At 39.2% G+C, this 16,752-nt stretch overlaps 1 protein-coding gene across 1 annotated transcript; it reads right to left on the bottom strand.

The window, feature by feature from the left end:
* Positions 1-1,848: 1,848 nt before the first annotated feature.
* Positions 1,849-13,817, bottom strand: amt (aminomethyltransferase). The gene is made up of 9 exons (XM_036579126.1): positions 13,594-13,817; positions 10,509-10,676; positions 9,368-9,448; positions 8,944-9,075; positions 7,085-7,163; positions 6,690-6,835; positions 4,865-5,045; positions 4,577-4,732; positions 1,849-3,151 (listed from the first exon to the last, which is right to left on the bottom strand). Exons 1-9 carry the CDS (start codon positions 13,702-13,704, stop codon positions 2,973-2,975), a joined length of 1,233 nt encoding a protein of 410 aa, XP_036435019.1. The 5' UTR covers positions 13,705-13,817; the 3' UTR covers positions 1,849-2,972.
* Positions 13,818-16,752: the final 2,935 nt, after the last annotated feature.

The raw sequence follows: 16,752 nt of genomic DNA, 5'->3' as shown, positions 1-16,752 counted from the left end.
CTCCAGGACCAGAGTTGTGCACGCCTGATCTAGCACAAAGATGACTCTTACATGGTATAGTGAGCATCACACTGAACACTCTTTGTATCAGTTAAATGATCCTCGGGAAGCTGGGCCCTGCCAAGTTTCTCCTGAACATCACACTATATACATATACAGTCATATGCAAAAGTTTGGGCACCCCAGTTAAATTACATGTTTTGTAGATTTTCTAAGTGTAAACAAGTTATGCTTCCTCTACACAGAACACATTTCTTCACATTTTAATGCACAATTACTAAAATTTGTAGAACACTGCCATTTTTGTTTCCTGTAGAATGTGTTAACTTACTTCAAGTGACATCTTGCTGACCATTATGTATATATATAGTGCCACCTTCTTCCTAACTTCTACCTGATGGCTGTTCTATATTAGCTGGTCCCAATGTAACCCAATACTGCAGGCCTATTGAGATTCCTGCCTATGCAGCATGTAACAGTACACTTCACTAGGGGAGGCTTACTGCCATGTTAAAGACCCATATTATGGAAAACCTAACTTTCATAAAATCTTTTTTTAAATAATATATATATATATATATATATATATATATATATATATATATATATATATATATATATATACATATATATGTATATTATATATCAATACAGTGCATTTATGGGAACTAAGCTGGAAAAACAGCCTGTTCTGAATTCATTGTTTTTAGGTCACCAAAACCAATGTATTTACATATATCCACATATTTAGCCTGCAGCAGTTTAGTGCCGCTCATTCACAGTGAAGTTATGAGGAGGGTTCCAACCAGGTTTCCGGACTGCTTTTTGAATGATTATGTATAGGGCAGCCAATCAGAACAGAGGTCAGTCTTACAGGCACAGTAACAATAATAACTTGTTTAATTCTTAGGGATAAAGAGAGGTTGGAAAACATAGATGTTGGGTACAAAAAAACTTTTATACACACAAACTTTATAAATTGAGTTCAGGGAGAAAGAATAGAAATAAAGAAAAAAGACCTATTATGAAGATAAAAAAAGACACACATTTTTGTTAATGCCAATACATATTAATCTAAAATAGCTTCATTTCCTCATTTTCAGTGAATCCTGTTAACCATAGCTTCCACAATGTGTACTAATCCAGATGGGGTGGTTGTCTGTAGGGCTGCGCAATATGGACAAAGTACCATGTTGTGACTATACCGTTACATGTATATGCAGCATACTAAAAACACACATAGATAGTTAAAGACCAGCCTGCATTAATTTGATTAATATTATTTACATTTGTCTGAAAATGTGAATCCTTTCATTCATTAAAACTTCAAACTTCAGTGATCTGGTCAGGACACTCATGTTTTTTGTGCATATTGCAGCATATGTCGCTATCAGCATTGCAAAGGCCAGTATTGCAATAACAATTAGCAAACAATGTATTGTGCAGCCCTAGTTGTGTGACAGCTGAAGAAGGATGAACAGAGGTTTAACTAGAAGGAAGCAAGCAAGAGCAGAGTTCCTGCTTTTTAAGGTCAGCTCTCTGGTTGTGATGTCTGCCAACACAGGTATTGCACACAATCTGGTATCTGCCTTCTCGAGAATTCCAGTGTTGTAACCACCAGAAATGGCAATATATTTCAATCCACAGAGGTCTTACTGAGTGCCCTTTTACTCAGTTTTTGATTCATCAGATCATGTGATCATAACGACGATGATGGTGTGTAAGTACATTTATTTACTGATGTTTAATCAATCATGTTGTCTATTTTGAAGTTTTCAAAGACAAAGATTTGAACCAACAGGTTCCAATCTTAAAATAGTGTTAAATGAAACACCATTAAACACAACATCACTAATGACAACAGTTTATTGATAATGTTAAATACAAAGTTATTCATCTTATTCTCATAATATTATTTACTATGTTATCAATATCCTAAAATATACCTAAGCTAAGAGTCATCATGACAATACAGTAGTACAAAAGTTTCTACAGTTTTACTTTAGATTTTGGCCCCCTTGTTTGGCTTCACTGCTTAGGATAACACAGGATATGCAAAAAAAATACGGGAAATAGTGTAAACATACAGAAATGTGCTGGACCAGTGCATATAAAAAGCACCACTCCAAAGTGCACCATTCGCACCAAAAGAAAGAGAGATTTGGCAAAGTTAAAACTGTAATAGATGCCAAGTCAAGAGATGAAGGTACTAATCCAAAAATAAACAAATACTGTTAACCGTTTACTGTAGGTTTATCTTACAATTATGCAAACCAAGGCACATGGTTACAGGAACCTACGTTATATGTACTCACATTACTGTCAGTGTATTTAGCAAATGTTCTGGTTATTATTAATCACCAAGTTCTGAGAATAAACTAACGCTCTCATTAGGTATAAATAAAGTCAGTGGTCAGTCAGTGGTTGGTCCCTGGATAGCAGTACTGATCACTGTATGAAAACATGGGTTAAATACAGTGTGTCCTTCCAAACAGATGTTTCATTCACACAGAGATACGCACTTAAGTTAAACAGGAATGTACTGCAACATTAGTTTTTGGTTGTACAAGTTTACAGTGCTGTACAAAAGTCAGAGACCACCCTTAATTTATTTAATTTCCAGTCAAAATGGCTGGAAATTATTATTATTATCTAACTATAAAATTAGAGTTAAAAAATGACTAAAAGATACTGAGAAAAATACATATTCAGCATGTTTGAATCTGTGTTTCTGTTTGCGAACACAGAATAGTGATGGATACTGCCACTCCCAAGATGCAGTGTAACTGTGCATTTGGATGTAAAAAGTCCTTGTATGTCCTTTTCCTTCAATCTCAAAGCGTAAATTATTTTTAAAATCTGAAATTCAGTAGTTTTGACCTTAAGTGCTAGACATTATCAGATCTGTCTGAAGTCAATCACTGACCAACTTCATGTCTAGTGCCTTTCCTTATGATAGACAAGGATGAGCTCTAGCGTCCAGTGTAATAGTTTGTGGGCACAAACGGCATCTTGCTGACCACAGCAGGTATCATCTTCTTTCTAACCTCCACCTGAATGGGTGTTCCCACTTTACTAAAGCTTGTCTCCACATAACCCATGGCAACATTCTGCTTAAGGCAAGGGGAGGGGCATCCACTCGTGACCTCACCTGAAAAGGAGAGAGAAATGAGAATCTGAATAAGACAGATGAAATAATGCACAAAGCCAAAGCTCTAAAAGCAACTGAATAACTCACGGATCTGTAGCCTGTCCAGCTAAATCTGTAAATCGTTCTTACACGCTATGGCTACTTCATTTTAAAGATTCTAGTTCTATATCATGTTTAGATATTCTAAAGAAAGCTTGCAATACCTCAAGCAATGGTGTAGCAAATCATACATTTAGCACAGTCAGGTTTACAAGTTCAGTCTCATGAGGCCTAGAGGGGTATTTCTGCAAGATCTCTTGTTCAATAGGAGAAGAGATAAGGTATATTCCTATTGGATGGTCCTCCCATTGAGCTTAAATTATTCTGTTAAACTAAGAAATACTGCAGAAAATAAAAGAAATATAGTTTCAGCTGCCACAGACTGACAATATACAACTGTATTCTTTACAGGCTTTTTCGTACAATTGAAAGCCTATTAATATTAACAATGCTGTGATTGAAATAACAGATGCGCTGACTTCAACATCAATTATGCAACATTGCTTTGAAATAAGTGCCTGCTGTAAATTCGGGGTATTACACAGCCAAAAGTATGTGGACACCCCTCCTAATTATTCAGTTCAGGAGTTTCAGCCACACCCATAAGCCTATAGCCAAATACTGGCAGTAGAATGGGTTGTAGTGAAGAGCTCAGTGACTGCAAGGCACCATCATAGGCTTCCACAGAAGCCTACGATCACTATGTGCAATGCCAAGTGTCAGCTGGAGTGGTGTAAAGCACGCTGCCACTGGACTCAGGAGCAGTGAACGTGTTTTTGTAGTGACGAATCACAATCTGGGTTTGGCAGATGCCAGGAGAACACTACATACCAGAATACATAGCTGTAAGGATTTCGAAGGGATAATGGTCTGGGGCTGTTTTTCAGGGTTTTGGGCTCGACCCCCTAGCTCCAAAGAAGGATCGTGTTAATACTACAGCATACAAAGACATTTTAGACAATATGCTTCCAACTTCATGGCAACATTTTGAGGAAGACCCTTTCCTGTTCCAGCATGACTGTACCCCTGTGCACAAAATGAGGTCCATAAAGACATGGTGTGGAGGAATTCCAGTGGCCTGCAAAGAGCCCTGACCTTAACCCCACTGAACACCTTTGGGATGAACTGCAACGTTGACTGCATTACAACTATCGTCGAACATCACTGCCTGATCTTATGAATGCTTTTTTGACTGAATGGGCACAAATTCACACAGACACACTCCACAATCTTGTGGAAAGCCCAGAAGAGTGGAAGCTGTTATAGCCACAGAGTGAGGAGGAGGACTTTATATTAACACCCATGGTGTAGGAATGGGATGTCCAACAAGCTCATATGGGTGTTATAGTCAGGTGTCCACATATAGTGTATGCTTATGTGTGTTACCTATAATTCTGCCATCAGGGCTAAGTATGGGGGTGTGCTGTCTGACAGGAGGGCCGCTTGAGATTAGTCCCACCCTCTTTCTCTGAGTCTTGGCTTTGATCTGTGGAACAATAACATCAGCTCCAGGGAAATCTCTCGCCTGCCGACGCCGTTTACCTACAAGCATGCACAAAATATTGTATACAAAACGCAATTATAAGTCATGCAGAGTCCAAAACAGAGACATCCAAACACATATACTCACACACATGCTTATTCAGAAATACATGAGGAAGAATAAGTATGCACCTATAGTCCAGACAAGACTTGCTTCCACAGGTGTTGTGGTCTCATCTATGTCGTTGCCATAGAGACAGAGCCCTGCCTCCAGCCTGAGGCTGTCTCTGGCACCAAGGCCGGCCAGTTTCACCTCACTGTTGACCAGCAGCCTCTCTGTCAACGTAACCACACTCTCACGTGGAACCGAGATCTGACAGAAACAGGACACACACACACACACACACACACACACACACACACACACACACACACACACACACAGCACAAGAAGAGTTCATTAAAACTCATTTACACAATTTTCCACTTAGGCCAAATGTGGTTAATCAGCCAAGACAGGTTTGGTGTCCAAAGTATGCATCTTTAGTTTTGCATTGTAGCCAAGAAGTAATGGAAGCTTATACCCTGACAATTAACATCATCCAAACTGATTTGATACTACATCCAAACCACTGGTACAGTCTGACTCATTTTAGGTGTGGCTGTTTACAAGTTGAGGGGCAGCTAGCAAGCAAGTATGACTACTTCATTAGAGATAAAATTACCCACCAATTACCATAACTGCAGGGGAAAAGGTGAGTATTAAACACAACACACGGTTATCTCACATTTAGCTGCCTAGTTAGGCTACTTTAACAACTGACAGTAGATGTCCAGCGTGCATGGTAGAAGACTGCAGTGTTCTTGGCATTTTTTCACAGTATTAAACTGTTTATTTTACCAAGGCCAACTACAACCACTCACTAGCTAGGTAAGCAGCCTGTAGAACAGTGGTGACCAACCCTGGTCCTAGAGATCTGCCCTCCTGCAGAATCTAGTTCTAAGCATGTTAGATGCAGGAACTAAACTGCAAGAAAAGGAGATCTCCAGAATGAGGTTGTTGACCACTGCTGTAGAAACTAGCACAGCTAAACTGTCACCATCAGGAGAAACAGTAAGGGAAGATAATGTTGTGTTTACAAACTGGTGTTAAAAAAATGTTGCCCTGTTCTTTTTTGCTTAACCGATAGCAGCATGCATCAGTGTAAATGTTTCCATGGTGAAGCATCTGCTAAAAATTTGTGATGATCTAAGATCAAGCTTTGTCAGCATGCATGAAGATGCAAGAACTCAAAGTCACCTTATTTTTTTTGTAATATTTTAATGATTAATGATCAACATTCTGGAGGGGCCTAGCTTCTAAGTCTTCACTACAGCTACGCCCTCAAGTCCAAACCATGTCAAGTTGTTAATTAATTTTAAATAAGACTTGCACATGTTCCTGACACTGTATGATATACTGTCATAAGGTTAGAAACGACATAAGCAAGTTTGTTTATGATTACTTAATTTCATGTGGTTTGAAATAAGTGTATGATGATTCAGAAATGCAGTTTGCACAATGCTAACTGGTGGGGTATAAGCATCTATTACTTGTTAGCTATGTTAGCCTCATAGCCCCAGTGCAAAACCAAAGAAGCAAACATCAGACAATATACTCGATCATGTTAGCTGATCAAGTACATTTGGGGTAAGGGGCAAACTATATAAATGTTATTTTACAGGGCCATGTAATGTTATTTATTTGAGTACAAAAATACATACAGGGGCAGATTTTTTATGTCCAATATGACTACATACATAGTAGTTCTATCAATAAATAGAAACAGTCAACATACAAAGCCAAATGTCATGCGTGTTTTGACTCATGTGTTATACCCATAGACACAAATCATTTATTACCGAGTTGCTATACAATGCCAGACTGAATCTATCATGTTTTTGACATTTAGGATGGTTTCTTTCAAAAACACCATCCTCTTATCCTAAAATTGTATGTAATTTTGCACCAACACACCTCAACACCATCCTCGCCAGTGTATCCACAGCGAGTGACCCTACAGCCCTGGACGCCAAACACTGGGGTCAAAACACTGGTCATAAACGTCAGCTTACTGAGATCATCACACACTCCCTCCTGCAGCACTTGAGCCATCGACGGACCTACTCGCGTACACACAGATGTGAGTGAAACATGCACAAACATGCCAAATATAGACAAGAACAAACACAGAAGAGTTAGAAAACATAGCAAAAGATATGAACAGAGGCAGCACACTTTCACACAGGTAATGCAATCTCTCTAATTTAATACAAACATGACTTCACACAGGTTTCCGTACTATTCTCTGTCTCTATTTTTCTTATGTTAACCCAAAGTCCCCCACATGCATAGGCAACAGTTAGCCTTACCCTGCAGAGCAATCAAACTCTCCTCCATATACTCCAAATCAACATCATGACCTGCAGCTTTAAACTCCTGCAGCTTGGCCTTCAAACAAACAAACAAGCAAACAAAGTCAACTACCCAACAAAGCAGACAGACTATCAACTGTCAAGCCCACCAGTTTATGATCAAATTTTGGCTGGAAGTAAAAGAGGATTTGAGTGAAAAGTGTGATCTGCGCTTCTGGTGGGAGTGCGCTGTGCACACCTGGCTGCCACTTCACATTGGCCTACCTGTTTTGTATTGTTTGTGAGCATGCTTTTGGAACGTTCCCCTGCTGACCGAGGAGTCTGCCCCTACTGACCAAGCGTTTTTTTTTTTCTTGTGTGTCCGCTGCTGTTGTAAAATGACTTTGGTTTGAGAAAGGTGTTATACAACAACTTATTATAATAATGTATATGTATAATCTGTTGATCCTAAATCTACTAAATTTGATTGTCAATTCAATGTCAACATTAACCACGGTGTTGTCATCATAATGTAATGTATGCTGTACATACGGTCATATTAAAATGTTTTAAATAGCCCATATCATGCATTTTTCTTATATTTTTCCTTAAGGTCCATTTATAACATTTGCTTGGTTTTATATTCCAAAAATGGTCATAATTTATTTTTACCTGACTATTTCTCAACCTCATTTTATCCCTGTAAATTAAATAGGCGGTTTTTGTTTAAGACGGATACGAGATAAATGACCTCCATTTTGATTGGCTGTCCTGTATGGTGGGTAGCGCTGTCGCCTCACAGCAAGAAGGGCCTGGGTTCGATTCCCGGCTGGGCCACCAGGGTCCCCTGTGTGTGGAGTTTGCATGTTCTCCCTGTGTCTGCGTAGGTTTCCTTCGGGTACTCCAGTTTCCTCCCACAGTCCAAAAACGTGCAGTCAGGCCAACTGGACATGCTAAATTGCCCCTAGGTGTGAATGTGTATGTCTGTCTGTCTGTCTGCCCTGCGATGGACTGGCGACCTGTCCAGGGTGTATCCTGCCTTCCGCCCGATGGAATGGGCTAGAAGCTGGGATAGGCTCCAGCACCCCACCGTGACCCAGAAGGATAAGCGGTTTAGATGGTGTGTGTGTGTGTGTGTGTGAATATGGGCAGGACTAAACAGCTGTAGGCTGAATAGGTGAATATATGTAAATGAGTTGGTTCTTGTGACATCACAGAAACAATTTATTCAAAACGGTCTGTTTTCGTAGCTTATTTTTCACATATGGACTGTGTTGACTGGGTATTGAATGTTAACTAACATTTTGAAACTTTAACTATGTTTACATATTGCTTCAAACTATTTATTTAAAAAAGCAAAGGAAATTAAGTTATCCAACATGTGAAATCTGCCATTTACATTGTGTGAACATTTCATGATGCCTAAACAAGCAGAAATCATTCAAAAATGACTTGGAATAAAATCGTGTTCAATGTACATTAAGGTAGGGTTTGTCCAATATGGCAAAATATAACATCACAATGAATTTTCTGAAGACATCCTTTACCGATATTAAATAGGATGCTATCACAAGTCACAACTAGCTAGCGAGCCAGAAAACTAACCAACCAGAGCATCAAAAACCTAGTACAACTGATGAGTATATTTTTTAAGTTTTCCATAAATTAGATGATGGCTAGATTACAACTAATACTCATCCAACAATGATTTTGATATCATGGCAGATATCAGAGATATATATGAACTGGCTGTGGGTAACAGGTAATTTACATGTAATTTACCCTTAAAAGAACAAACTGCAGAGTAGGATTTGTCCATTCCTCTGTTGATGTATGTTTGTAAGTGTTTGAGGAAACTCTACTTATGTGTCCCTCACCTGCATGTGGGCGGAGTCTTTGTCTGCACAGCCAGCGTTGGACACCACGTACAGATACTCCTGATCTGTTTTAGTCACAATCAGGTCATCCATGATTCCGCCTTTAGTGTTGGTGAACAGTGAGAGAGTGCCCTACACACACACACACACACAAACACACACACACACACACACACACACACACACACACACACAAACAAATGTTGACAGTTACAATTTGATTTGATTTTCAATGAAAATGTAAACCCAGGTAAACCCATTAATTAAAAATGCATTGACTGAACCTGCACTTATGTTTTCTGGGAGCTAAAAAAACTGAAATGTTTTCAAACTTCATAATGATTACATTAATTTTATTTCTGACATTTTTTTTTGTTTAAATATGGATAATTCTTTAATCAAAATAAAAGAGAGCGTGAGTCACCTGGTTGTCCTTCAGTTCTGCGACGTCTCCAACAATTAAAGATTCAATAAATTTTACTCTGTCCTTTCCATAGACTTTGGTCTGGAAACAATAAGACATTTAATAAACACACACATCAACATTTTCCAGAATATGCTAAAACATGCCATGTCTTAACCTCTTCAACTCCTTGAGACCACTGGTGGTTCCAAAACGCACTTCGTCATATTCTTCATAACTTTCATATTTCATAAGCTACATTCAAAAGGTGGGTGTCATATGAGAGCTGTAACTGTCTTCTTTCCAGTCAAATAGATTGGTAATGTAATTTTAAACCCTTATAATAGAAGAAGCTGAACTCACAATTTTTTTTGTCTACTGAAAGTCAACCCATTTTTCCACAAATCTGGGCTATAAACTATAAACAGATGGCCTCTCTTCAGTGATCTGCTCTGTACAAATTATTTTTATAAAATAATACAAAGGTCATCTAGGATTTTTGGCTTTCAGCAGTAAATTGCAATATGTGTATGATCATAAAACACATTTTCTGTTAATTTGAGGGGAACTTTTACAAAAAAAAAATATATAAAATAAAAAATGTACAAGTTACTGAATAATTTGCATTACGATTTGGTTATATAAATTCAGAAGGACAAACTAAAATATACCCTGGAGAATTAGAGGACCCAAGTTTCCAGGACTTCCCTAATATTTTCATCATTTCAAATTTCAAAGTGTTTTCCATGACTGGAAAAGTCTATAATTTTCCAGGTTTTCCAGAACGTGTAGTAGAGGTCAGGGATCTGACAAAATATAATGTCCTATTTTTCACTCACAACATCAGGATTGGAATGGGCTCAGGTTTGTTTCCTAATGAGTGATTTTTTTGTGTAGTCTCACTCTCTCTCATGCTCTCTCTCTTGTAATGCCAACTGCATTTAAAACAGCTAAGGAGTTTTAGAGTTGGATGATGCACCCCTGAATGAAATCGTGAATGAAGTTCAAGAAAACATCAGTCACAGTCACGGTCACAGCCATGGATGATGAGAGAAATCCATGGGCATGGGTCGGGTTCAGGCTTCAATTTCATACCTGCGCAGACCTCTAACTCTAAAAATCACTAAAACCAACACAAAGTCATCCAGTCATACACATGCACCTGCAGCATGTGGCTGACATCGAAGATAGAGCAGTGCTGGCGAGTGTGCAGGTGGGAGGTGATGTGGCTGTCCTTGTACTGAACAGGCATGCTCCATCCAGCAAACTCCACCATCTTCCCCCCCTGAGCTCTGTGGAAGTCATAGAGAGGGGTCCGCTTCAGAGACGCCTGTACAGAGAAAAACAGAGATACAACATATCACTCCTCATATTTAATAATCTATAATAATGGTAAAATGTAAGAATATGCTTCCCAAGTATGGACTCCATATAAAACCAATCTGGCAGATAAATATATATAATCATTAACATGCTAGTCAAATAGTGAGCAGAAAGCTAGAAATCTCTCTCTCTCTCTCTCCACACACACACACACACACACACACGTATGTATGTATGTATGTATACACATAATATATATATATAGGTGATTCTAAAATGAATGAGAAAACTGTATATATAATAGATATCAATAGAACCACTTTCCAAGTTATTTTGGTCCATTCATTATGAAGTTTGCACACAATATAAAGGCCAACAAGAATTTTCAAATTATGCCAAAAACTGAAAAATGACAAAAATGTATTAATATATAATAAATATATAAATATATAAAGGATCAGGACAGCTAGACCTGAACAGATTCTGATCAAAAAGACGTCTTTTAAACACGTACATGGACAACATTCAGCTACAGGACACATTTTAATGTCCGGTGTAAAACAAGGCCATAGAGAACACCAGCTTAAACTCTGACACAACTTCAAAAGGTCTATTGGTGGCATTTCTTTCCACTTTTATGTGGCAGTAAGTAATTCATTAAGTTGCATCAATAAAAATGTTAACACTCAGGCTAATGCTACACACTAAGCCTCATACAGATACACACAATCAGATCAACTAGCACGGTTCGCTCATTCTCTTTGCTCATGCAACTGTGCTTAGTTCAACTTCAGTGGCGTAGCAGGCTGGAAGTCAGACTGCATGATATCAATTAACCACACTCAACAGAATATTAGGACCACAACCAGACAGTTCTCAGATAGGTCTGATTAGCAGTTTTAAGTAAGATATTTATTTATTTATTTATTTTTATTCAAATTTTGCTGGATATTTAATATAAAACTGAATTTTAGTAGCAGACATTTTACACTATGTTCTCTGGGACTTTCTTTCCCATTATGAGGAGCCACTGAAGCAGCTTACTGTGCTCTGCAAATTGGAAACTGACCTTTGGGCTCTGGACCTGGCTCTTACTGGTTTATCAGCCTGTGTACAGTCACCTCAATCTCAACAACCCTGTTAGGTTATTAACTCTTTACCCCAGGTTTACTCTTTACAGAACAACATGAAAGCCATGCAAGCGGTCAGGCTGAGCTTACAGAAGTCATTGGAGAGAAAGCTACAATCATTACATAACACACGCACACAAAAGCAGAGTACAGGACAACTGCGCTTCACTGCCCTGAGGCATGTCTTACCAGCCTTGTTCCTGGAACAACTGATAATTTTGCACAATTTAGCTAAATGATCAAGGTTTATACATAGTGTGCCTATGCATGGTGTGCGTGTATAAATATGACAATATGTTCGGCGCGATTCTGTATTCCTGCAATACTCTGAATAAAATTCTAATGAAAAAATTTCTATAATCATGTCGTTGCACAATTTACTCTCAACAACACTAAAACTGGGAGGCAGAAGGAGTGCTGGAGTGAGGTGCTGACTGGTGTTAACTGGTGCTGATTGCTAAATTCATTCAAACAATGCCATTACATTAGACAGCATAATTAACAGAATGTATTTTCACATCTTTGCGATGCACACTCACGGTTTTGCTTTGTGATATCTCAATGTCACAATGTCTTTCACAACTGTGGACACATAAGCCTTTAAAAAAAGAAGCAATTGGGACTAAACCCACCTGGGATAGAATTATGGAAATATAACATTTACTTATAGAGCCATAAATGCAGCAAAATAAATAAAATGCAGCAATTTCAGCGCAGTAGACCAGTATCGCCTAAATATTCTGCTCTTCTGGAGAACAATAAACATAATCAAATATTGGTCTGAGATATCTATGAAATCAAAATGTGAAAAATCATGCTGAATTTTTTTTAAGCATTTACCAATATGATTCTGGCATTGTCATGCATCCCTAACTACACACCTGTAAGTATGTGAGGGACAGTGAGGGAGAGAGTGTGTATGTGTGTGCAAGAGGGAAAGACAGACAGAGAAGAGAGAAGGAGAGGAGAGAGAAAAAAAGAGGTAGACAGAGTAACATGAGCACGCAGGCAGAGAGAGAGAGGGAGGGAGGGAGAGAGAGAGAGAAAGAGAGAGAGAGAGAGAAGCAAGCAGGCAGAGAGAGAGAGAGAGAGAGAGAGAGAGAGAGAGAGAGAGAGAGAGAGAGAGAGAGGCAAGCAGGCAGAGAGAGAGAGAAAAAGAGTGGGATAGAGAGAGAGAGGGAGGGAGAGACCGTGTACTGTCCGCATGGTCGCTCTCGTGCTCTTAATTAACTGTCCCCTGGGAAGCAGATGGAGCGCGCGAGTCAAATGGGTTTGAATGAGAAACTCCACACACGTTTGTCTTGCATCACTGGCGAGGAGTTGCACTGATTATTGATTTTTCTTTACTGTATATCTAAATAATACCACACCTACACCTGAACCTAACCTCAGTGTCCAAAAGGCAGTTTTTTGCTTTGTTAGTTTTTTCCAAACAATGTTATTTGTGGTGTAAACAACACGCGGACCAGCAAAACGTCCTCACTTAAACAAACATTCACCTTGTCTTATCATTGTAAGGACATGTAGTCCTCACAAGGATAGCATGACGAGCTCGCCGCGCACACACACACACACACCCCGCTGCTGCTGCTGGAATACGGAGTAAATGAACCGTCCCAGCCCGAAGCAGCAACTGTCCTCAATCAACACTGCCGCTGTAACTAACAAGCACCAAAGCGCCGCATTATAATTATCTTTAAGACTTCAGCTTTAATTATTATTTTCATGCTGCAAAAAAGTCTTGAGAAATTTGTGAACCACGTTTTTGGTCACACTCCCAGTTCTGTAACTTGCCTCCGTGGTGGAGCTCCGCTCCGGCTGTCCCGCTACACCAAGCCGTGCAGCTCCACTCGAGACTCGGTTACTGAGCCCGTAGCGGCCGTTAACGAAAACTCGAGCCAGCATTTCAGCCTCGGTTCACTTTCAGATCCTGCAGCTCCGCTAAAACTCACTCGCTGCTCCAGTCTGAGCCTGTTTGGACTCCGCTCCCATAATTCTGCTGCCGCTGCAAAACAAGCCAACAAGAGGAGCGTGAAATGCGCGGAATCTTGGGAAATGTAGTCACTTTGCTTCTTAACGTACGGGGCTCTGCACACAGTATTCGTCCAATCAACGGAAGACATGATAAACCTACTCCCCTGTGTGTTTCATTAGAATGAGAATAATACAATAGATACTTTTTTACCATGATTTCTTAAATCGGTTCAGAAATTCAGTTTAAACGAGTAAATGGAAATCAACTGACTGAATTGTAAGAATTCAGTTATTATAAGCAAAATGATGTTTTTTCTCAGTTCATTTTAATGGCAGGATGGCAGGTTTTACTAGTATAAGTCACTTCTAACATGAGATAATTCAACACAGTTGAACACACTTTGCATTTTGTGCCCCTAAAGCTCCTCTCCCAAAACCAGAGCCACAGGCCGCCGCTGTCTCGGCCTACACACCAACCCAAGACCCTGGGATGATTGGAGTCCCAGCCAGCACAAGCACCATCCTCACTCAGGGCCCTGTCCTTGCCGCCGCAGCTCCTCCCGAGTGTGGCAGGACTCCACCAGCTTAGGTCTGGTGTGGTGTCCCCTCTTCCTCCAGCACCAGCATACCAGTTGCTTGGCTGCTGGCCCTCATTTAAGGGGTACACGCTCCTCTACCACGCAACACTGTGCTGCTCACTGCAACACTTATATGCTGAGGTTGAGCTCTGCTCCATCCTTGCTCTAGCTGGATGCCGCCAGCCACTGGCTCAGGGACTGCGTGGCACGCATATTCCTCCACCGCGTGATGCCGTTCTGGTTGCCGTGTTGCTTCTATGGCTTTTCTTTTGCTGAGCCTCGCCACACTGTTCCCTGTCCACCTTGAAGTTCTTCAAAGTGCCATTCCACTTTCCGCTGGGGAACTATCCCACTTCTGACACCAAACATAGCATCTTGGAAAAGAAGCAGAAACTGGAAAGTCCATGATTTCTGCTACAAGAAATGTTCATCATTAAAACCAACAGAAAAAGCAAATGATAAATAGCAGGACAGCAGGAAGTGTCATCTCTAGTCACAAACCCACTCTAACTAACCCCACGACCCAACACAAAATAAAACAATAAATAATGTATTGCCGTTTATCTGTTTTTTTCCTTTTTCTTGATTTGTTTCAGAGGGTGTGACAACAAGCAACACAATGATGGTCTCACTATGCTTTTATATGTGCTATTATGGTGACTTAATGGGCTTCTTTTTATTATACTTTAACAAATATCTGCAGCTCTAAAAACAGCTTTTACACACTACAGCATCACCCCACATCAGTTTAACCATCATCTACAACTCTAAACTTTAAACAGCATTTTAAACTTTAAACAGCATTCATAGCCACAGCCAAATAACCTTTAACCACAGCTAATTGACCCTAATTAACCATTACAACCCCCTTAGCCAAATAATCCTTAACCATTAATACCACACATTATATGATCCTTAATTATTAATACTCCACAGCCTAATAACCTTAATTATTACTGCTCTCAGAGCAAAACAGCCTCTAACACAGCACAGTAGCCCTTAACGGAGCATAGCCATCACAGCCATCAACATTCCTCCAGTCAGTTTAATAATGTATAACATCTTAATTTAAACAATTTAATCATTTATAGCATTTTCAACATTAAAGTTTAGACAGCCAAACTAAAATATCCCCTTTAACTTTAAGTACTTTATTTTAAGTAAAGTCAACTCATTACCTTCAACCAGTCCTAGGATCTCAGTTAACAGCGATCTACAACTGCTTTATCAAGCCAACTTTAGTACAAAATAAAGTATGTAATTGTTGAATCAGACTGTCTAATATAATATAACATTACTTCTTTATTATTTACTGAAAATAAAGTGTTTTATTTGTTTAATCAGAGTGGCTTTGCAGTCTCTTCATACAGTAATGCATGTTAATGTGTGAGACTAAAATGGTATTTTGGATTGAGTTAGACTCACAGCATATAGGCTCGGCTCAATACCTGATATTTTTATAATTATGAAATTATGGCTCACTTTATTTTGATGGTCCCCCACAGATGATCTACAGATTCTTAATTGATTGATTGATTGTCCAAAGGATTAACTTTCAGGTGCTACTTATTGATTATCAACAATTAGGTTTAGGAGTAGGTGTGGTTTTAGGCTTGAAGTTAAGGTTAGGTTTAGGGTTAGATTTAATGGAATCTATCACACTCAACTTCAGGTTCAGCTGCATTACGAGATATTTAGTTGAATGTTAGTTAAAGACAGACTGAGCATCTACAGAACATCTGTAGTGGACCATCAAAATAAAGTGTTACTGAAATTACATATTCGATTGCAGTGATGTAAAAGGTGGTTGGGTATTTTTATTAGTGGAGAATATTGTACAGCAGGCCAGTGTGTTTGTGTAGAAATAGCCAGGTGTGGACTGAAGCACAGTGAGTATTCTCCACAAGGGGGAGCCGTAATCACTCAAGTAGATTTTGTGGGTGTCATTGAAAGAAAAGAAACTGACATGACCTCCATGAAAACCAACAGGACTTCACAAATGCACACAGGCTTATTATAGTAAATCATCTTCAAGTAAAAGTAATGCCACTCAGTTAACATAAGGATCTTAAATCACTGATTTACTGTAAAGCCACCAACAAGAAGCATTTGGTTTTGTGATTGTGTGCTTCATTTTAACCATGACTGCTTGAAGCAGAGACTTCATGCTGGGGTGTGTTTAAGTGAGTTTATATTATTGTTTTTTTACACAGTTTTAGACTTAGATTAGTATGTTGAGTTGTAAATCCCTTAAAAAGCACATTGTACCCTACTGTCCAGACACCACTAAACTATTGGGTATCTGTTGGTTGTCCATTCTAATTGAATCACCGTTTGGCCCAGAATCTATTAATATCCGTCTCTGCCTCCACTTGGCTGGAGCTATTTTGGGTCCGGGAAT

The sequence above is a fragment of the Colossoma macropomum genome, unplaced genomic scaffold (assembly GCF_904425465.1).
Source record: "Colossoma macropomum unplaced genomic scaffold, Colossoma_macropomum, whole genome shotgun sequence".
In the NCBI taxonomy this organism is placed as follows: Eukaryota; Metazoa; Chordata; class Actinopteri; order Characiformes; family Serrasalmidae; genus Colossoma; species Colossoma macropomum.
This window is presented reverse-complemented; position numbering and strand designations above follow the sequence as displayed.